This window comes from Arvicola amphibius, chromosome 5, assembly GCF_903992535.2.
Source record: "Arvicola amphibius chromosome 5, mArvAmp1.2, whole genome shotgun sequence".
Lineage (NCBI taxonomy): Eukaryota > Metazoa > Chordata > Mammalia > Rodentia > Cricetidae > Arvicola > Arvicola amphibius.
Window position 1 is genome coordinate 116,233,032 of NC_052051.1, and position 23,101 is coordinate 116,256,132.

Here is a 23,101-nt window from a genome sequence, read left to right on the forward strand (position 1 = left end):
GGTCTAGTGACCCCTCCTGGAGAAAGACAGTTCTTGATCATTCAGGTAGATGGAGTTGGTGGTGTATTTTCTAGAGAAGGGGCCAAGACTAAAGACTACACGGGGGGGGGGGGTGGATAGAGATGGTAGGGTTGCTCAGATTTGGTGATAGAATAGGGGTGGGGTGGGTTAGCTGCAAGGGCCCTCAGGGAAGTGGAAAGTTGTCAGCATAAGTTGGGCCTCTTGAGAGGGGGTTGCTTAAAAGTGCTGCTGGAAGGTGCAGGTACAGGACAGGTGTTCCTCAGGCAGGGTACAGGATGCTTTACAAGTTCTTAAGCATAAAGATATAGGTGAAAAGTTACTTACCATATTTGGACATTAGCAACTAAGTATTTAATCATATTCCTTATAGAAAAGGCCTTCACTGTTGGGTGCACATTTTATTGGACATACCAATAAGATGCAGTTACTATGAATCTTAGCAGAGTAGATTCAAAAGATGACAACAGCCTTGATGTCTTTGGGGAAGCAAGAGCTAAAGTCTTATTTTTTTCTTTTTTCCCTTAGATGATGCATTGTTTTAAAAATATGATTAGTTTACATTATTATTGATCTGAGCCATTGTCAGTATTCACCTTCCTTGGGAAGGTATATTACCATTTAAAAATAGCACTAAAATCTAGGCTTATTTCTGTCTTTGATTATTATCAGTTTTATTCTAGCCAAATTATTGCTGTCCTTTCTGACATGGTGATTGGATCTTGCTTCTTTGCATATCTCCAGCAGGTACTCTGCTGGCCACATAAATAGGACATGGGAAATGCATCCTCTTACTTCTTAGTTCAAATTCGGCATAACTTTATCCTGCCTTTTATTTCAGACCCCCCCACCCCCTGTCTCTCTGAAAACAAGTTCCTAAGATTATGCAAAGGAACAGTTTTAAGTTATTACATACAGTAAAACTAAGGCCTGGTTTTACCAAAAATAATGGTAAGGATGGAATGATCCCTGCTAGCGCTTCCTCTTCTTCATTAAGCTGTTGTCCATGCTGTGTTCAGTGGTCTGTCTCATTGGTGTATTTATCATAGTATTATGCTAGCCCACTGGGAGACAGTCAGAGTACAAGAAAAACTCCCTTTGGGTGGGATTTCTACAGCTGGACAAAGTGCTGTTAATGGGTTACTTCTCGGGGAGTTTTAGGATCATACCATGACCACAATATCCTTTATCATTAAAACTTAATCCTGCTCTAAAAAATTTAGAAGGTTTTTTTAATATTTTCCTTCTTAATATGCCATTAAAGTAGAAGAGAAAAGAAATGAGAGGGAACTAGACTCTACTGTCTGTGCCTGGTGGTGAGCTCTGGATTCTCATCGTCCTACACTGATTGATTTTCGATGGCTCTTGGAAATGCACTTGGAATGCATGAAAAAATGGCTCGCTCTTTTTGGAATGCACGGAGTGTTTATAGGAAATTTGGCAAGAGCAGAGGAAGGCTCATGGCATACGTTTCCACAGATTTGGAAGGAAGCATGATTTCAGGGGAGCCTTGCCCTTTTCATTGCCTTCCTCAAAGCCAGACTCTGTTCTCTCCAGCAGAACATACAAAGACCTGTTGTGATCTGGCCACTGCCTTCTCTCCAGCCTCATTTTCTTTGTTGCACACCCGAAGTGTGCAGTCCTGTGAAATCACCAGCCTTGCGCAGTGCCCCTACACGTGCCTTCCTGACTTTGCTTATGCCAGCGTCTCCATCACACAGGCTCTGGCCCTCTGCACTGTACATGCTGTTGTCATGGTCCTGGAGATACTGACAGATCTCCTTTCCTTCCTTCCTGTTTTTGTAAAGGCTTCTTCATGCTAACACAGTGTTTGTTAGATCATTTGCCCTACACTACTCGATCAAGCTCTCTTCGATTACTTCAAAGAAGATTCTCTTGCGCGGGGGACTCAGAAAGGACCAAGAAATTGATTGGGTTCTTGGTGGAAGAGTGCTTTCCCTCCAGAGGATCTGGAGAAAGAAGTAGAAAGATTGATAAAGTTATTCATGGGACTAGAAAAATACCAGTTCTTTTTAGCTTCACTTACATGACAAAAACCCATTATTCATCCTTTATCCAGAATCTGGATTATAGGAAAAACTCTTTGGCCTCCATTTTTATTTTTACTTCATCATATAAAAACCAGCTAACACATGCAGATGCCTGAAGCTATGAGAAAAAAAAATCAAAGTGCCATAAATCCTAATCTCAGTTTCCCTCATGTTTTCACATTAATCTCAAGGGTGACCGCTTACCACTCTAGGGTCTGTTGCCTAGAGACTGAGCCAGTCTTCCTGAATGGTTTTTGCCCTTTCTGGCACCTTTCACTGTTGCTGTGGTGCTTCAAGTTTAAATTCTCTTGTTAAGCTTAAACCCACATTGTGATCCTTCCCTCTCAGTGGTGGGTCCTGTTACCACAAAGCTCCTTTTAGTCTGTATGCCAGGGGTTGCCCAGCATGACTGACTTTTCCTGTGCTCAGACAACCATGAATGCCTGGAGCCACATTAGAGTTTTGGATCCGACATCCTCTCTCACCAATATTTACTGACATTGTCTGCTTAATACAGCTACCCTATGGCTGTCTGCTCAATTTTACAAGCCGGGTCATGTTCCAGTAAGTTTCTCAAGCACCGAAGAAAGTATTCAGAAGGGTCATTGGCACTGGGACCTGTACTTACTCTCAAGGGACTCAGGTACCATGTGCTTCAAGATGTGTGCAGCATTCAGAGTGCCCTTACTGCCTCTTTACTGCTGGGATTTACCTGGCTTCAGAGTTTCAGGGTTTCAATATGCTTTCTCACCCATGGCCGGATTAAAGTGCTTCAGCCTGTGCTGTCCCACACTGTGGGGAACCAGAGCTGTTTGTGCTTTCAAATCTTGGTGCTTGTATGCAAATTAAAGGCACCTGCCCTCCATCAGCTATAAAGCATGGCTATCTAAGTGTCCTGCTTGCTTTGAAAGTACAAAAGCAGAGTTCAGAGGACTAGAGGTGCACCTAACTTTTGTGGTTCCTCATGACCGAATTTAGCATACACCTATGACTGGGTTAGGGAGCCTTTCCTTTGCACTCACAGCAGGTTCTCTGACTTCCTCAGAACTGCCTACCTCTCTGGCTTCAAGTCTCTCTTCTGAGCCAGACGATGATAACTCCTCCCTCTGCTTTGTTATTAGCCTCTGTGGATCTGTAGAATCTTAGGAGCCAGCAGAATCTTTAGGGAGTCCCAAGGGACCAAGATCTGGCATTCCTAACAAGCTTTCTGTGGGAGCTGATGGCACAGTTCTTCGAGAAACCTTTCTCTAGTCCCTAGTTCAGAGTCCCATGTTTAGTATGCTTCCTACGTCAACTGCCTTTCGCAACTTCATGTTTTCTTTATTTGTGCGCTTTTGTGGTTCCTGCTGATCTTATGTGTGTTTTATGCACTGTGAGTGAGTTATAGGACCACCTACTGTTTGAGCACACCCTTTAAAATTTTTTTGTACTAGTTCTTTGAGAATTTCCTGCAATATGTTTTGACCGTTTTCACCCCCATTTCCTTCTAACCCAACTTTGTCTTCTTTCTCTCTCTCTCTTTTTTTTCATCAAGGCCAATTTGTGCTGCTCATATTCTCTCTATCCACCAAAGTCTTGTCAACGTATTAAGGGCCACCTATCAAGGGCTATTTTTAGAGAAAACTGACCCATCCTCTCCTAGCAGCTAAGAATTGCCAATTACTCCTTGTCTAGAGGTGGATCTTCATGCTTAATTCCCCTTTCCATGCTGGTATTTGGTCTAGTTTTGGCTCGCACATGTTTTATGTATGCTGTCATAACCACTGTGAGTTTATAGGTATATCTTGGGCTTATCCTTTTCTTTACCAGGATCATAGGGCTATACTGTCTGTGTTTTAGGGGCAGGCAAATTGACATCGTGTTTTTGCCATTAGCAGAATGGTTAAATAGATCAGATTGAGATATCATGGAGTATTATAAGTAAAACTCAAGGATTTGAGCCAAATTGTCATCGTAAAATATTGGTCATAGTTGTCATTAGGTTCAAAGAAAAGTCCTTCTGGAACAGTTAAATTTCACATGGACAACAACGACAAACACAATCTATACTAGCGCGACAGTTACTATCTGGAGGAGAGTGAACGTCTCTTGGCCTTCATTCTGGAGTGAACTGTGTCAGCTCCCTGATATCTTTATGTGAGAGTGTTGAGGGAAAAAAACACAGAAGATAAATGAACCACTTTTTAAATGTTCAGCCCAGTGACATGTAACATATTGGCAGTGCCATACAAATCTCACTGTTTCAGCCCAGTGACATGTAACGTATTGGCAGTGCCGTGCAAATCTCACTGTTTCAGCCCAGTGACATGTAACGTATTGGCAGTGCCGTGCAAATCTCACTTTTTCAAACTCATTTCAAACCATTTTCTTCACTCACAGTGGAGGTGTTGCCTGAGGCACTGTGCTCTTAGCCGGTGTTCCTAAGCATTTTTGTTATAGCATCTAAGATCATCAATGTCTAGTTTCTTTAAATGACATTTAGTAATACTTACAGTGTTAGGAATGAAGACTGAAAAGCTCTTTAAAGATTTAATCTATGCATTCACCATAGTTATTTGTTTAAGAATAAATGGTCTTTTTGAACACACTCAGTCTATAGTGGCCTACCCACCAGCCCCTTTGCCAGTTCCTCCATTTCCAGTGGTCAGTCAACCACGGTCTCAAAATATGCAGTGAGAAGTCTTAGGGTTGAACTAATTATGATCTTTCAGTTGCGTGCCACCTAAGTAGCATAGTAAAATCAAGACAATAAAAATCAGTAATTTGCTGGTTTATTAAGGGACCTTCTAAGTAAAACTAGGCGCCTTTAACCTTAGTTTTACAGCTTTGGGTGTGCGCCTGTTGGGAGATTTGATGCTCTGCTCTACCTCAGTTAATGCTGAGGCACTGTTATTTTAGCTATTGTTTTTGTAAAATGTAGAACCCTGCAAAGATCTTATCTTCTCCCAGAAGTCCGTGGACCGGCACTTTGATACCTGCTGTCCTAGATAGTAAGACAGTAAAGAAGAAAAGTACCAACTGCTTTACAGAGTGGCCATTCCTGCTGCCTCATAAAGGATGCCTGGCAAGCCAGGAGACAGTTCCCCATTGGCATATTACAGCATATCAAATTGATTCTAAAGAATAGTCAGTGTCCACTCCTGAGAGTTTGAGAGATTCCATCACAGTATAACTAACTTGAAAGTCGCTCATTTGTCCCCTACCCAGCAATCTAACATTTGTGGTTCCAGTGCCTTTAATATGTTCAATTTGATTGAACATTCATTGAATGTATTTTGAATGAATTGTAAAAATTTAGAGATTTTTAATGGTTTTGTGTATAGAATTCCAAGTTTAAAAAAAACTATTATTCAGCCAGGTATGGCATTATATGCTTATTATTCCAATACCTGGATAGTGAAGGCAGGAGAATCAGGAGATCAAGGGTATCCTCAATTACATAAGGAGTATGATACCAGTTTATGCTACATAAGACCCTGTTTCCTAAAACAAAAGATGAAGCAGAAGAGTTCAAATTCAGATTTCTAATTTTTTCTTTTATTTTTGAGGCCAGCACTACTTGAGCCCTATTAGTCCTGCTTAATCTAAATTGAGTGGAGCTCAAAGCTTAGAATCTTCATTTTGGAGCCCCTTTAAAATTCTTCTTTTTCCAGAACTTTGATTGATGCTTTTTGTCATAATTTATAGTGTCAGGAATTAGGACATGCATTTTTCTCTCTTTATACTGGGTAGAATAGCTGATATATTTTTTAATGTTCATTGCTTTAACAACATAGTTTCTAATCTGTTTAATATAATTTTTAATATTATTAATAATATGTTTCTAATATGTTTCTAATCTATTCATTCCAATAGATAATTTTAGAACGGTTAATATTTTACAAATATTTTGCCTTATCATAAGTATTTTATTTATTCTTTGGAAATCCCATGTGTATGTACAATGTATCTTGGCCATATATACCCCTTGCTACCCCCTCCAACTTCCCATTACATTTACTTCATAACTTCCTGTCCCTTTGTAATTATTTATTTATTTTTAACTGAGTTCAGTTAGCACTATCTATATGTACATGGAAGTGGGGTCACCCACCCACTGGGGTGTGCAGAACCTAACAGGGACCACATTCCTAAAGAAGAGTGGCCCTCCCACCCCCGCAGCGTAAGATTTCCCCAGGTCCTCAGTTCATTCTGTTTTATTCTTGATGATTTCAAACTTACTTCAAAACCAAGCCGTGCCTATAATTAATAGGAAATTTTAATTGATTGTAAGTTGTCTACTTTCAAAGGCTAGAATGGTTTTAATTTGTATTCTTTGGTTATTTTATTCACAAAGAAACAACCCCTTGCAATCATAGCATCAGCTGGAAGGCACAATGACAGAACAACAGCGAGGTCCCCAGACTGTGCAGGAGTGGGGAGACCAGCAGAGCACTAGAGGATGGGAGGGGTTTAAACTGCGATACCTTCCACCCGGTCAAGAAATCCTAACAGTCTTCCCTAGCATTCAAAGTACAGACTAAGGAAAATCTTAGCCCATGTATACCATAAGGAATTTATTTTCCTACCTAAGCCAGGAATCAATAAAGAAATCGATAACCACATTCAAATTTATCCTGGCAATGTTGCCCCTTAACAGTTGCAGATTAGACTCTCAACTTACATCACCTACAACTACAAAGTGACGTTGAAGATAAAGTCAATATTATAAACAAACAAATAATCTGTTATCAGCTAGAGTCAGTGGAAGCAATGTGTGGGAATATTCAGACCCCCAGAACTTCATATAATAAGACAATAGGAGAAAAAAACTTTAAAGATACCAAAATATAATTGTTTAAAATAACAATTCTATAAAGAAGAGATTGAAACCAAAAGAACAGGCAGATTTGAAGGAAATTTGTAGTCACCATAGAAATAGAAATGACTATTGAAGTTTAAAAATCTGTTGATATAAAATATCAAAGCAAGGAAAGATGGGAAGATAGGTGTTAGAAAACTACCACAGAGAACTGATACAATGAAAACCGTTTGAAAAGAGAGGTAGGGGCTTCATTTAGTGGTAGAGCACTGTGTAGCATTCACGGACCCCTGGTTCCCTTCCCAGCACCACAAAATAAACAAAGCTCAGGGAAAGCTCTAAATGTGGTCTACTATATGGCTGAGACAACAGACTAGGAAAAGAGTTAGTGTATTAAGTAGTTTTTCATGCCTGGAGCTGACAACTTCTAAGGCAAAGGATGGGTATTTAGCATACAGTTTTTGAGGTTCAAAGGTCAAGATCATTAGCTTGACCTCTGGTGAGGCAGCAGCAGATTTCTCATCATGGCAGGAATACAAGTGGGAGCAAAGGTCATAGCTTGAAAAGAAGAGAAACTAGAGCCCCACGTCCCGTGAGGGTACATCTCCACAGTGCTTTCTGATAGTCTGTCTCATGGTCCGGGCCCCTAGTCACAGTGGGCTCCTGGTGGGCACAAATCATAAACAACAGCAGCAATTATTTTTAGCAGAATGGGCGCAGATTTTCTGTTGTTGGAGGTATAGAGCATTAGAGATAATAGACATAGACACTTCTAAAATGAGGAAAGAGGCCAAGTTCACACAAATGTGCACCCTAAAGGAGCTGCATAACATGGTAGAAAAGGGAAAATACACAAGAATAACTTAACTGGTAGCACAAATAGTAAACAAACAAACAAAAAAAACTAGTGATAGATATTGGGGTTCAACTTGAAGATCAGAAAAGCAAAGCAGCCAAGACACTAGAGAGCTTTTACCTCTGTGAAATCTTCAGACTGGAAAGAGAGTGAGTTCCTGTCTCATCCTGCCTTATATTCCTCTTTAGTGCTGGTATTAAAGGTGTGCACCACCACCACCGCCCAACCTCTGTGGCTAACTAGTGTGGCTGCTGGGATTAAGGGTGTGAGCCACCATTGCCTGGTCTGTATGGCTGACCAGTGTAGATGTTTTGTGTTCCGATCTTCAGGCAAGCTTTATTTATTAAAATACAAATGAAATATCACTACATTAACTTAGGAGCACCAAACCTTTGTGCCTGCAGTATATTGGTTAGCAGTGAGTGGGTATCCTATCGTTTGCCTTGTTCTTAGCACCTTCCACATGCCAGCATGCTGAGTACAAAGCTGTCTTCTCCTTCTGTTTCTTTTCTGTGAAGTAATTTTAGGTTGTTGACCCCTCGGGTGTAGCATTTACAGGACATCATTCCTTACTCTTATTATTGTCTCCCATTTCAGGCTTAATTGTATCCAATGATCTGAGTTTGAGGGTTAGTTCCGGCCCTCACACCCTCTCTTCTCCCGCCCCCCCCCTTGCTTTCACTTTTAGGTTTTAGTATAAAATCAGAATAGTTACTGTTTGGCTATGCCCTTGGGATTTTTCTGGCTTTGTAGACAGGAAATGAAATGCTTACAACTCTGGCCTGGACTTGATTTTCCCAAGCTCATTGCCTACTTGTGACTGGATACTCATGTCTATGTCTTTAGGATGTAAACATAGATCTGATGAAGTAATCCTTAAGTTGGGAACCATCCCTGGGAGTGAGATGTGTGTGTGTCGGGCCCTCTCCCTTGTGGACTCTGGGCATATAGAGACGAGGCAGTGAGAATGAGGATAGAAGTGGGGAGGGATCCCAGATTTCCGGATAAGGGTGGTACAGTATATTGCTCTGGTCTGTGAGCATCCTCTCTCATCTGTCATGATTTCTGTTTAGTGTTTGATGTTCAGTCCCAATTAGTCTCTTGATGTAGACTTACAGTTTTATGTAAACCTTTCTGTCCCTCCTCAGGAAAGGGATTCTGTACCAGGTCTTCTGGGTCATTTCCATAATAGGGGGGTTGATTTTTCAGCCCCACGATATGCTATCATACAGTGCTGTAAAACCTTTGAGTGAGGCTGAGTGAAAGGTCTTAGGCCACAGGACTGTGGGGTCCCAGCCTCCCTTCTTCTCTTCACCATTACTGCTTGTTCCCTCTTTTTTTTTTCCATTTGGCCACACATTGCTCTGATGTCTGTCAGAGGTCATGGCTTTCATAGAGTGACTTTTATTAATTTCACCCTTTATCTTTTTCTTTACATTTCCCCAACCCATAATACACACCATTGCTTTGTCTGAAGACTAGATTATTGAAGTTATTGGCATTGTTTAGTGGGAAAGCCGACCTTTTGACTTCTTCTGCATCCTCTACCCATAATTAACTTTAAAAAAAATGGGGATCTGGCACACAGCATAAAAGCATTTGAGTTTCATAGTAGTTTGGAATGCTCCCTTCCTGAGGCAGGAACACATCTGCCATGGCAACAGATTCTTGTCTGTCTGTCTGTCTGTCTATTTGTCTGTCTGTGTCTGACTTGTGTGTGTGTGTGTGTGTGTGTGTGTGTGTGTGTGTGTGTCTATGTCTCTATGTCCCACAAAGCTTCTGTGACAGAGCTGCCTTCTGCTACCCACTGTCTTTCTGTGGGACCCAGATGGGCTGCACAGCTTAGCGTGGCCTGGTTATACACTGTGCTTGTTCCACTGCCCATCAGGCTCCAGGGAGACACTCTGACTACATAGCTTATGGGCACCAACGCAGGTAGCCTGGTTCCTTCCCTAGCCCCTTGTCTCTGAGATCTTCTCCTACTGAACTCACCAATCCTTCATCATCTTCCTCATCTTCATCACTATCCCATCCTACAGAGCACCTCCCATCTTCAGCTCAACCTTTCTGTGAGCCCACATACCAGGGAAGTAGCCAGGCCTCTGTAGCAACCACAAATGTGTATAATACTTCCCAAGTGCTGTGATACTCAATGGAGCCTGCTGGGATGTTTTTGAAATCATTGGGACTAAAATGTTGATGCCCGTGTCCCTTCAAGCTCATTGTAATTGGTCCCAATGACAAACAAGACAGATGTGCTTGGAGTTTCTAAACCAGCTAATTGAGAAATCGGCAATATTTCTATTTCTGTCCTGGCCTGCCTCGTGTGTGGTTGTGAGAAGACCTCAGGGTATTTCAGTGCTGCACAGAAAAGCAGAAAGAGTCATCTTTACCCAGCATCAGATGCAGGGATCGGAAACATCCAGTTTTAACATGTGTATGAAATTATTTTAAGGACATGTGGATTGTAAGACAGAAATACTCTAGTAACTTTAAAATTGTTTGTTTTATATACTGTAGAATTAAAATACAGCCTTACCCCCCAAAATTTATCTGTTATTTTTGGTTACCTTCGCTAATTGTTCTACATGTACCCTTTAAGAAGTCCTTTTTCTGTTGGGAAAAGTCCAGCACCATGGAGCCTGTGGGAAAGATGCAATCATTATTAATCAAATAAATGCACCTTAAAATGAGGCATGCACAAAATTATCCACTGCTTATAGCAACTTTGAAAATAATAATGCCTCATTTTAGAATAAGAAAAAAATTACCTAGAATATTGTATGTGGGGGTGTAACTCGATATAGGTCTTCTGGGTGGCACGTTGGCAGTATGTATTAGTAATCTTTATTGATTTTCATTAATAAATTCTTTTTCTATGGATTTATTCTGGAGAAAAATATGTACAAGCACTTATGTACCTGGGGATTTGCTGCAGTGTTTTGTGGAATGATTAAGCTTTGAAACAATCTGAATAGCTGATAGGGGTTTTGACAGCTACTCCAGTCAGAACTTTTTTCCCTGAATGCTAGCCTTTCATTGAGCTGGGAAAGATGCACTGAGCCTTATTTCTTCTTTCCCTTCAAGTTAAAGAGCAACTCCAGGAGTCTTCTAAAAGATTTCTCTTTTTGTTCGCTGTGTTTTCTACCCTTGTTTAATGATTGCTTAGCTTTTAAGAAAGCCCAAGTGAATATGACTTCTTATAATAGACTTGTAGTGCCGCTTTCTCCCAGGATAGTGGCTGAAGGTCCTTTCTGTGTGCAGGACTGAGCAGTGGGATCTGTCGGCTTTGGGAGGAGCTGCTTTCTAAATGTGTTGAGACCACAGATATGGGAAATGGGACCTGCCCGAAGCCACAGGGTGTTCTCATCATTATGTGGGAAACCACAGGGGTGACAAGGAATCCCAGGCGTCAGTTCTATTCTGCAGCTGTTGACACTGCCTTCAGAATTCCTATGGAAGTTGTCTGGAGTGTAACTGGTTGAGTTCATTATAAAGAGAACACATAAAGGCATCACTGATGGTCATGGCTGGAGATCCAGCTCATTACTGCAGCATGATTGATTCCTTGTTCCTGTCCAGGACATGGGTTTCTGCCCCGTGTGCTTTGTATGTGGGTGCAACCCTCTCATCTCCTCTCCGTAGGAACCTGTCCTGCCCTCCTCAAGTTGGTCCTTCTTATCAGTTTTGGTTCTGTGTCATTTCTCGGTGGCATGGCTAGATGGGTGTCAGGCTGTGGGGAATAATGAAAGAAATGGGTTTACTGAGGACCTGCTGCTGTTCTTTATATTATTTCAGCTCCGTGGATTAACACATACCCAGACTGGGCAGTTGAAGCAGGCCATTGAAGATTTTTCTCCTAGAAAAATGCACATAGCTATATTGTTGACGTGCTGTGGCCCACATTGTACTTTACTTCTCCATCTCTGCTGCTATCAATGTGTTTTGTTTTCAACCACCTTGCCTATAGAACATTCAAAGCAAGATAATGAGCCAGCTTTGATGCTTGCACCATTGAGAACGTTTTAGTGTTTAGAGTCCCAGATCTCAGCTTCCCTCTGTGAATCCCTTGGTGTCTGTTACCAGACACTACCTGATGTTCTCTGCTTGAAGAAACATCCATCTTCTCATCTTCCATCTTCACTTCCTGCTTGTTGATACTGTGTCTTAAAATTTGTTTCCAGCTGTCCGCTGTATATCTAAATAAATGAGAGGAGCCGTTGTTTCCCATGGCTGTGAGTTTGAATTCAGATTCAAAACACTTGACAGCTGAGCGGTCCAAGGGGCTAGGAGATGGAGATGCAGAAGCTGGGTGGTGGGTTGGGAGTGGGAGATTCATATGAGGTATATTCTCCTCACCTTTTCTGTTGTCTTTGGGCTATGGAGGGTGTGGAGATTATGTTGTCTTCATTAGTGAGTTCAGTTCACCCAGGATGAATGCCTGCATAAATGTGTTTCTCCTTCTTGCTAACAGTCTGCCAGACTTTCTCTCACAATATAATCCCACATATAGATTTGGAGTCTTGGCCATCCCTCCAAAAGTGTGGTTTTCATTCCCTGAAGTGGGGATGTGAATAGGAAATAAGAAGCTCCAAGTGTTAGGCCTTGAGCTGTTGTCTTTGATTTAGGTTTTTGTCTCTGTTCCTTTATCTGTAAAATAGGATGAGTGATAAGGGGCTATCTTCAGAAGACTGCTTCTTCTTTCAAGTAATTAAAGATGGGTGCATTATGTTCAGTAGATTCTACATGTGTTTCTTTGAAATGTTTTATTATTGGTCCTGTTTCTGGTGACCAGTACTTGGAGGCGCCATTCCCCCCACATCTCTGCTCTCTGTTCCACTAGACTTCCAGTTGATGTCGTTTCTTTCCTCCAGTGGATGCCTTGCAATGGAGCTCTTCCACACAATGACTGGGGCAAATGAAAGCAAGTGCAGAGACCTGCCACTGTAGCAGGCGCAGGGCTTGGCTCATTTAACTGCTCAGATGCAATACAAACAGTGCTGTATTGTGGTTTGTCTGTATATCATGATTCTCTACTTGATTGGATGGCCATTTGTAAAGCTTCCTCTTTCCCTCTCTCTCTGTCTCTCTCTGTCTGTCTGTCTCTGTCTCTCTCTCTGTCTCTGTCTCTCTCTCTTTCTCTCTCTTTCTCTCTCCCTCTCTCTGGAAGACAGGAGACCCATGGAATCTGAGCATTGAAGTTGTAGTAGCTGGTGTCTTTCTGAGACCGAAGAGAGACACTGCTGATATTGGGTTTCCCCTCTGATGAGAATTTTCTAATTGCTTTTCATCTCACTCAGTAAAGAACAAAGCCCTCACAGTGGCCTGCAAAGCCCTCCAGGATTTGCTGCTTCCAGGTCCATTGTCTGTCTGACTTTTGCTATTTTCCTCTCTGCTCATTCTGTTCCGGGTGGCTTTCATTTTGTGTTGCCAGCTTGCTGTGCACCTTTCAACCTTAATGTATTCATACATACTGTTTCCTTGGCATATGACCTTCCAGGCCACAAGGCCAGCTTCTTTACTTCCTCCATCTTGTTACTATATGCCTCCTTCTGGCCGGTCTTCCAGATCATCTTTTAAAGATGCAGTATGTCTCCAGTATTCCCTGTCCCCTCTCCCAGAGTGTTCTGGGACATCACAGGACTATATACTTTCAGTATCATCTGCTTTACCATCAAAATGAAAATTTCTCTAAGGCAAAGAACCAGGGGCAAGGGGGAGAAGTCTGGTTTGTTCATTGCAGTATCCCCAGTGCTTTAAGCAGTCCCTAGCCCATAGAAGACATTGGAAGCTATTTGATAATGGAAGAATAGGTAAGGTTCTGCCACTTCTCTGCTGGGTCAGGGTGCACCTCAGTCCTTGGCCTGCCGGTTTGGACAGTGGTGCGTTAAAGGCAGTGAGCCCCGTCACTGAAGAAAGTGTCACACCAACAGGAATTGCACTGCAGCTCTCCGTGCAGTCATGTCACATGTGCAGCTAGTGTGCCTCCTTCATTTCCCTTCTAGCCTTCCTCCCTACGTCTGAGAACTAATTTTTTAATAGTGTGATAATGAATGTGCATGCTTTTTATAAACTATAAAGTGATTTCTTTTTGCAAGAGTTAATTACATTAGGCCCTAGAATCAATTATTAGTGGCTTGGAACTGTTAAATAGTTTTCCAGAGAGAAGGTGTCCCTGGGTCAGCTCCTCTGTGTGCTTCTCCTACCCAAATGCTGCAGGTCCCATCAGGCCTGCAGACTGGGCCCTAACAACCTAGCTACTTTGGCTGAATTACTCGAGAATGTTGATTCTCTTAACCTCTTAGATCCAGATCCTTACACCTAAATAATATATACTCTTTGTACAAGAAAGGAATAAGAGAAATGAGTAATACCCAGGCTGACAAATTTGGGGACTCTAAAGGCTGTGCCTGACTTAAAATTGACAACAAAAGTTTCATTTTTATCCTGAGTGAACCAAGCCCATTCCACGGGAGTCAGTAGTTCTCATGGCCCAAATTAGTGTTGTTCTCAATGGAGAAACTCAGGGATGTTCTACACTGTTATTGGCCATAGATGAACTAATTGATTACTTTTAACAAGTTCCAGACAGGACTGCACAATCCAGTTTTCCTCTGTCATGTGATCTCCTTCAACACAGGCTGTGTGCAAAGGGAGTGGAGCCAGTGAGGTCTTGACCACACACGCACGCCACCATCTCCACTGGAGCTGGAGGGTCAGTAGCTCTGCAATCAGACTGCACATTTCCTGGCTTCGAATTCTGTGTCTTCCATTTGATCAGTATGTAACTTGTGTGGATTTCTGAATTTGTCATAGTTTTAACATTCTCATGCTGAATAATATTGGATCATAATTCCTGGGATAATTTGAAAGATCAAATGAGATAAATGATGAAGTATTTAATACTTGCTTCCCAGAAAATATTTGGCCAATACTGCATTCATGGTAATAACTAAAGGCAGACGAAATAGAAAGGTATTTAAGAAACTGACAAAATGAGAAAAAAATTAACATAGGATACTCTATCCTAGAAGCTATGACAAATGTTTTGGAAGGAGACCAGCATAATAATTTGGGTATTATGACGTATTATATAATGCACATTGGGTAATTCATACAATAATGATTATTATACCCTGTAAATATTTTATGGCCTCGTACCTTGTTGACTAGTGTGAGCAACAGTTATACCTGTTTTTTAATGTACCATGACTGCCAGGGGAGCTGCTCTGACTGCCTCTTCACTGCCTCTGGCATGACTAAAGGTTCAAGATCCTGGTAGAATGCACATGTTATTTCTTTCTTTACCCTCAGCAAGTTTATGCTAGGGCCTGGGGTGGTAGGAGAGAGGATCCTGCCATCCCTGTACTCCCGGACCTTTGGTAAGTAGGAGAAACATATCCAATCCCTCCAGGAATGGTGACGCATTGTCCAGTGAAGGCTGACACAGAATAACCGGGGAGCTAGACACTTAGTACAAGACCTGACGGACCTACTGTGGGCACCAAGACAGACCTCTCTGAGGAAGTGAGATCCTTCTAGGAGAGAGCCAGGGAAGGGGTCTGTAGGACTTCCAACACATCCAGGATCAGAATCAGGACGATACAAAGCCCAGAGGTTGAAGGACAAGGGGAAATATGGTGGAAGGGGTCTGGAGAAGTTATTAATTCATAGGACTTAACAAAGATTGCTTGAAAATCCTTTTCTCTTTCCTTTTAATCATCAGCTTATATTATTACTATATATATATGCATATATATATATATAATCAATTTTATCATCTTAGCCATTTCAAAACTATAATCAAGTGGTATTAAAAGTGGGTTTCAAAGTTGACCTAAGTCATCCTGACCAATATGAACATCTCAGCAGTCAACTGTGCCCATCTGGAACACGGTTATTCATTCCATGAAGAGACAAGTTGTTCATTACTCATAGAGCCTTGAAATGTCTCAGAGGAGAGCAGCATAGCTTGTGTTCCCACCCCATATCTGTCATTTTATCTTTCTGGGGCAATAGAAACCATTTTGCCAGCCCCCTTCCTTCTTTAATTTATCCATCTGACAGCTTCATTCTTACACCATTAGAAAGCAGCTCTCTGACTGTGCCAGCCAGCTATAAATACTGTTCTGTCATATTCAAGGGTCAGTTAATCATTTTGCCAAGTAGGCAGCCATATTTCATGGCAGGAAGTGGGAAGAAGCTGTGTGATCCAGTACTGCTTTTTCAGAGAAGCATATTCCTCCCCTTTCTTCCTGTGCCAGCCCAGCAGTCTATGTCATGGATGAAGAACCAACCTTTCTCCTTGTATCCTTTCATTATATCCGGTGTTTCTCCCTGGGTGGCTCTGTGACTCCTGTGTGTTCACTTTTATGGGGTATCTGGGGAAAAAGAGTACCTCTTGCCATTGGTTGTATGGGAACAACCGAGAGTTATGGCTGAGATGATGGACTCTGCTGACTTAGTTCCATCCTGGCTGTATGAGCACAGGTGGGCTTCTTCACTTCTCAGTGCCTCGGTTTCCCCAGCTGTATAATAGTGGCAAAGAGAGTGCCTGACTGCAAGGGTTCTCGTGAAGGGTAAGTGAGACTATAAAAAGCACCCTTCAGAAATAATACTCCATTCATTATTCAAAACTGGAAGTCTGGCCATTTGCTAGATAACCATTCCCAGGAATGAATGTGACCTCGGGGGCCATACAGAGATGACTGTGTGACTCTTTCTTATGGGGACAGCACAGAAAAGCTGTGTTTATGACTCTGGTGGACTTTCTGAGCAGAGTCCCCCAGCACCCTCCATCCTGGTCCCACCTCAGAAAGTCCAAGTGGTATCTAGGCAACCACACACTTAGGGATTGGTGAAAGCAACCAAATGAACAGCCTGGAAACTTAACACTTAGCTGGTTAACCACAAAATAACAGCTTCCTTTCTAGTGAATCCTTGGCCCAGCCTTGGGGCTTCCCCAAGAAGGTGTTAGTGACTAAGGTGATGTTTACTGTTGCTTGATCTCCCACCCACTCTCTCACTTTCAGGAGTGTCAGCCGTGGGCCCGCCTGGTACCTGTCTGCATCCCTTACAGGAGGCACTTCCAGGTCACCATCCAGCTTTTAGTCTGAAACACTTGTGAAAAGTAGAAATGCTCCCAAGGGACAAACGGAGACCCGTGGTTTAAAGGAACAGGCTTGCTGTGGTTACAGTAGAGATGTGCTATCCAGAGTTGACTTTTCAGGGCAGTGAGTTTTGGCTGCTTAGGGCAGAGCTTGCTCAGTAGGTTGGGGCATGAAGCTGTTGGTATCATGAAGCAGAATGAGCTTCCTGGGTTTGCACTGGCTGAGTCTCTCAGCCTGTGGTGCCAGAGATGCTGACGAAGAAATGAAGGGAGACAAGTGTTGGTTCAAGTTGGTTACAGTATTTTTTATTTGTTTGTTGCTGTGCTTAACACAGTGTAGGTACTTCTCCTTGCCCCAGACCAAAGCAGCTACTAGGTATTGCTGTGGTATGGCTTTAGACTGGGACCTGCCGTGACCCACTCCTGTGCCGTAGCACCATGACAGTAGCAACTGTCACCGATTTGGCTGATTTACCATGCCAGGAAACTGACAATTAACCATGCTTTCTCAATGTTGTAAGGTGGGTGTCTTTGCTCCTGTTTCCTATATGAGGAGGCCACATGACTTGCCTTTCTCCCAGCTGGCTCTTTCTCTGACTCTAACCGCTGGGTGACTGTCTCCCTTAGCCTTATTTCCTGTATGTAGAAATTGGGTCATATTTGCACACAATGTTCTGATGGTGATGTTTTTCAAATTGTAGTTCTTGGTGCAAAAGTGGGTTGCAAAATCAATTTAATAGATTTAAAAAAAATAAAAATTTTCCGATACATCCCACTTCTATTCTAAAACTTCTGCTTCTGATGTGTATGTGTGCTGTTCATCTATGCATATTTTGTATGTGTATATGGACCAGTGAAATATTGCATAGGAAAATACAGTTCCTGTTTTATTTTATTTCAAGCTACTATTCTAGAGTTATTATAAATAAGCCAACATTTACATAAATGGTTCTAGGACTTTTTGCAAAGTTTCCATCACTCTGTATGTCTGGGTTATCATATGAGTTGACACTAGAAACTGGAGCAGGGGAGGCAGAACAGTGATTGTATGCTATTACTACAGCCTTACTACAGCCATGGGATCTGTGTTGACCCCGCTAACCTGACACCACACACATCCTGTCCAGTAGACTGGGCTCAACTTTGACTTTCTTTCCTCAATTCAGCGCTCCAGCCCTCAACCATAACCAGGTTGCAAACCCTGCTGTAGGCTTACAGGTACTTGGAGACCCTCATGGAAGTCTGTGGCTAGAAAGAACTCAGCACTTAACAAAGCCCTGATTTTCATTCCAACTCAAAGAAAACAGATGTGACCCCTATGCAGTATGAGGCCTTTCTTAATAGGCCCTAAAGGGTTTGGTTACTGTTTAGCCCCTTGTGATGCTCTCCATGTTATAATCACAGTCTTCGTCTGGAAATGATTCTTTCCCCCAAAGGGCATCAGATCCAGACTGTCCAGCTACTTTCCCTTGAAATAAAGATGACAAGAGTCCCTCTACCATGCCTGTTTTTCACTGAAATATATTCTTCACTTGCTAATTGTCATCCAGTTGCATAGAATATGGATAGAGATCCCCAGCAACTTCCCTGTGGCACGTGCCTTAGGAGGTGCACTGACTCTAGGTGTCTGCAGCCCAACTGCGGGCTCACAGAAGGAGCAAGGGCTTTCTTCCCAACACAGGCGGGTCTCTTCCTCTGCACCCCAGGTCAAGCCTCCAGAAAGGCAGCTGTACTTGCAGTGGTGGCAGGCACCACAGCAGAGTAGCTCATATGGACTCAGGGTTCCAATAGTCATGTGCCCATGCAGAGTTCAACACTGTAGAAGCATGTGTGTGGATTTTAAGACAAGACACAACATGACATACCAAGCTGTTTGAGGAAGAGCCCAGACAGTACAATTAACAGAACAGAAGGTAGGCTCAGTGCTTTAGGGATCTTACTAATGAGTGAGTCCCATGGCTTCTGCCGGACCAGCTTCCCAGCACCCTGCCAGCCTGCTTCCCACACATCTGTAAATCCATCAAGCTATAATTCATGGCTGGTGCCAGCAGAGACTTAGGTCTAGGCCTTTCTCTCTGGAATGCACAGAGATCTCAAGTCATTAATAATTCACTCTGGAGTAATGAACATAGCAGTAACAAGTTATGAGCCAAAATAATCAGGTGACAGATCAATTTGTTTCCACAGTGCCCAGATATAATGCTGGCAATGAGAAGGTACAAGCTTGTCACTAAAAAGTTTCTCAAGACTTGGATCAATGTGTTTTAAGTTTCAGAATAAAATGGATCATTAAATGGGAAATGAATTTGTTGCGTAGCCCCAAGCCTATTTATATTCAGAGCTGCCAACCCAGAATTACTGTACTGTTTTTTCGGAATGCCTTTGGGCCCCGGGGCCTGCAAATCAGAGTAATTATTACTAATTAATTAAATCTAAGAAGTAGAACACAGCTTGAGATTTTGAAAAGGGAGGCTGAGATAGTTCAGGTATAATTACCCCCATATTGTTGATAATAATTAGAAAAATTTCAGCTGGGCTGAAAATATGAGTTTTACATGTACCAAGAAGTTCCCATCATGTTTTGGGTTTCATTCTACTTGTCACTGGCTTTGTCAAATTCAATACCTCAGTCTCTGTGTTCATTATAATGGTGGAAACAACACTGAGTGAGGACCTCAGAGGCAGGGCAACTTGTCTGCTGGAGTCTGGGATGGAGGACCAGGAAGAAACCAACGCAGGTGCAGAAAGCAAGGGTACCATGTGAGCTTAGCCTTAGAGAGAAAGTTTGTGAAAGACAGAAATAGCAGGAACAAGAGGAGAAATCTGGGAACAGAAGAGGAGGATGGGGAGTAGGGAGTAAATCATCCCCGTCACTATACCTCCTGTGCATGATCCATCCAACCCACACCACACACCACGAAGTGGGTGTGCTATCCACCCCTATTGCTCCTTTTCAAAAAGAGGAGGGGCCCATGTTTGATGAAGTAAGTTGATTGTCAAGTGACCCACAGCAGTGAAGTAGCAGAAACTTAGAAATGAGTTGGGAGGAAAGGGTGCTTCTTATGTGAGTATCCAACTTCAGGTATAGCCCAAAAGAGCACTTGCCTAGTGCATCCAAGGCCTTGTACTGCATCCTCGGCTCCAGAAGCCAAGAAAAATAAAAGGGACCAACCATCAGCTTTCATTGTCAGAACAATTAAACATGAGAAAAATTACTAGCACTTCAGAACTATGACATTGTGCTCTCTCCAGGACCAGCAGAGATGTGAGAATGTCCTCTTCAGCAGATGAGGGACATCAGAGTAGAGTAGGCTCCCACACCTCAACTAATGGTAGAAATCTGGGAAAGCTGGACACAGGTGGTGGGTGGGTAGGGGCTGACAAGGAGGCTTTTTCTATAGTCAGGGAGAAAGCAGGAAGGTCTGGCAGTAGAAAAAGATGATGATCCCAACTTAGGTTTTTATATTGGTTTGCTATTCAAAAGTGTTTTCAGACATAAATAGCTTGTTGATTTCATTTTCCCAAGGAACTTTTATGCAAAAAGGAATAAGTCTAGTAACAACTCATTTGGGAGAAGTGTCATCCCTGAATTCCTCTCTCACTCATGACCTGATGGGGAAAGTGATGAGGGAGAAGCAGTCTGAGATGTGCGAGCCTAGCTGATGGTCCCAGGCCCTGGCCAGAGGCTTTCTTCTCTGCCATGTCCCCATTTGACCATCCCCATTGACTCTTTCACATGGCAGTGTGTTGTAGTTCTGGGCAGAAAGAGGAAGACACGAGGAAGCCCAGGGGACTAAGGCAGAGCTAACAATGTGTTTATAAAATATCCTCGTATGGGCCAGAAACAGACCAGACTTCTGTAGCAACGCTCTCTGCGGTGAGTATTGCCTCCAGTCAAGAAGCAAATCCTCTTGCTCATTGCACTTAAGCCACAGTTAAAGTCCCATAGCCTTAAACACACCTGGCTTCTCTCAGAGAAAGAAGTTAACTTGATGTCTCAGTCTCAAAACTGAGACTCAAAACCTTGAAAGAAAAATGTGTATTAGATGATAAAACTGGTTGAAGTAGGATTTCAGTAAATACTCACTTTAAAAACAGACATTCTCCTACATAATGGAAGCCTACAAGAGGAAGAGCTACCATGGATGGGATTGTATGAAGGACAGTAAGTGTAAATAGCACTGAATACTGGGGAGGCCAGTCCATGGAAACTCTCTACCAGATTTCTCTCTAGGTTCAAGTTAGTGATGAATAGCCCCCTTCTTCTAGCAGGTGGGTGACTAAGGACACTTCTAGTATTTTCTAACAGTGCTGAATGGTGTGTGCTTGTTTATTGTCAGTAAGTCACTCCTAAGTTTTTATTCAAGGGACTGCTATGAACCATTGAGCTTTATAGCTTGGACATGGAGTTCAGATATACATATTTTGAGTAGTTTTTTTTAACCTAAAAGTATGCATGTGTATTTAAAAGATTATTCTGACCTAGCCACTGCTGACCTCATGTCTCCTTTAAAATTTGAGTGTTAGTGCGGTATAAACATTTGGATATACAGTAGTGTACTTTTTATTTCTGATGATGCCACATGTTTCACTTAGTGTGAGCCACATGTTTAATCAAATGGTGTTTAGAGAACCGAATATCCTGACATGGTTTAAATACCAGCTTTTTTTCCTTTCAATAAACCATGTCTATTTTGTGCTCTTGTGTGCAAATGAATTAAAACCAGAAGCTTCTTGACCTGCATTGGAGACAATGAAGAGGGGAAAACCCCTCAATGGTTGAAGTAGCAGACAGGTGCAGAAGTTGTAGCCAAGAGGGCAAGCACTTACCTGGACTCAGAGAGCAGTGACTTGGGTGAGCAAAAGCTCATCATCTGGCTGTTGGCATTGACTAGGTGGTTGGGTGGCTGTCTGTCTGCAGCAAAATGGAAATCATATCCTTAAGTGAATGCTGAATGCAGGTTTGTGTACACTCTAGTTGAAGATACAAGAGAAAAGTTGCTCTTTAACTGATGGCATCCAAGGATGTCCTGGGTCCTGCTTTCTATAGATGCAGATAGGAAGCTGGAAATACCCAAAGAGGTCAGTCGTCTCTGTGCATGGCTTCTCTTATTTGTTCTTTCTTCCCATTTCCAGTGTTGCCAACAACCACAAGCAGAATTTGATGACTGTGGCAAACCTTGGCGTGGTGTTTGGACCCACCTTGCTGCGGCCTCAGGAAGAAACAGTGGCGGCCATCATGGACATCAAGTTTCAGAACATTGTCATTGAGATCTTAATAGAGAATCATGAAAAGGTAACACATAACTGGGCCCTTGCAATAATGAATTGAGATTTTTAGCTGTGCAGGTGGGGGTGCATTGGAACTGACCTTCAGAACTGATTAGGTTTGAGCCACGATGATGATGAGGTTGCTGACTGTCATGGTCATGGTGGTGATAAATGTGAGAATACTGGTAGAGGTGACAGCAGTGGCCATCATGGTGGCTATAGAGGTGTGGGGATGGGCAGAAGCTCATTGAGCTCTTATTTTGTGCTGAACACTTTGTTGCTATTTTCTCTTTGACAATCCAGAGAATAGGTGCTATTATGAGCTGAATTTTAGAAAAACCCTTTTACTTTTTGCTTCTCTTAGAAATTTATGGGTTTGTTGCAATTTCGTATATTGAACTTTTTCCATTTGTGTGGCAAGTATTTTTCCTGTAGTCTGAATTTTGATTATATAGATAGTACATGTTTTCATACATATCTGCATCTATGTGTTCATGCATATGCATTCTTATGTGCTTATATGTCTGTGTTCTTTGCTTTGAATGCACTGGTCCATATTTTTCCTCTCCAACTCTCCTGGACTCCTCATGTTTATCCCCTAATACCTTCATGCCTCCCCCTTTAAATTCCCATTGAATCCAGTCACTCATTGCCTATATTCACATGAGTATGGCACTATTCACTAGCTCATCAGAAGCCTCCAGTGGCCACAACCCTAAAGAAAAGTAAGTGTCACTGTTCTGACCTCTTTGATGTTGGCATTCAGATTGAGTCCCATGATTAAATACTGATGGCTTTGTAAGAGAGAGATCAGAAATATAATTTTGTTAAAAAAAATCTCATTTTCGATTACAACTTATTCACAAGCTAGATACTGTACTAAACAGCTTCGTAGCTACCATCACACTTAGTTTTCCTAGCAAACCTATATGGTCAATAAATATTCAAAATAAAATTTAGCATCTTTATCCATCAGGAGAATTAAGACTGGTTTG

General features: G+C 42.2%; 1 protein-coding gene across 4 annotated transcripts in view; it reads left to right on the top strand.

The window, feature by feature from the left end:
- Positions 1-23,101, top strand: part of Arhgap26 (Rho GTPase activating protein 26) — a 394,170-nt gene that overhangs the window by 271,680 nt on the left and 99,389 nt on the right. For all 4 annotated transcript variants that reach the window (XM_038329860.2, XM_038329861.2, XM_038329863.2 and 1 more), the window contains exon 18: positions 21,972-22,131. In XM_038329860.2, the coding sequence (XP_038185788.1) occupies positions 21,972-22,131 (160 nt within the window). The remainder of the gene's footprint in view (positions 1-21,971; positions 22,132-23,101) is intronic.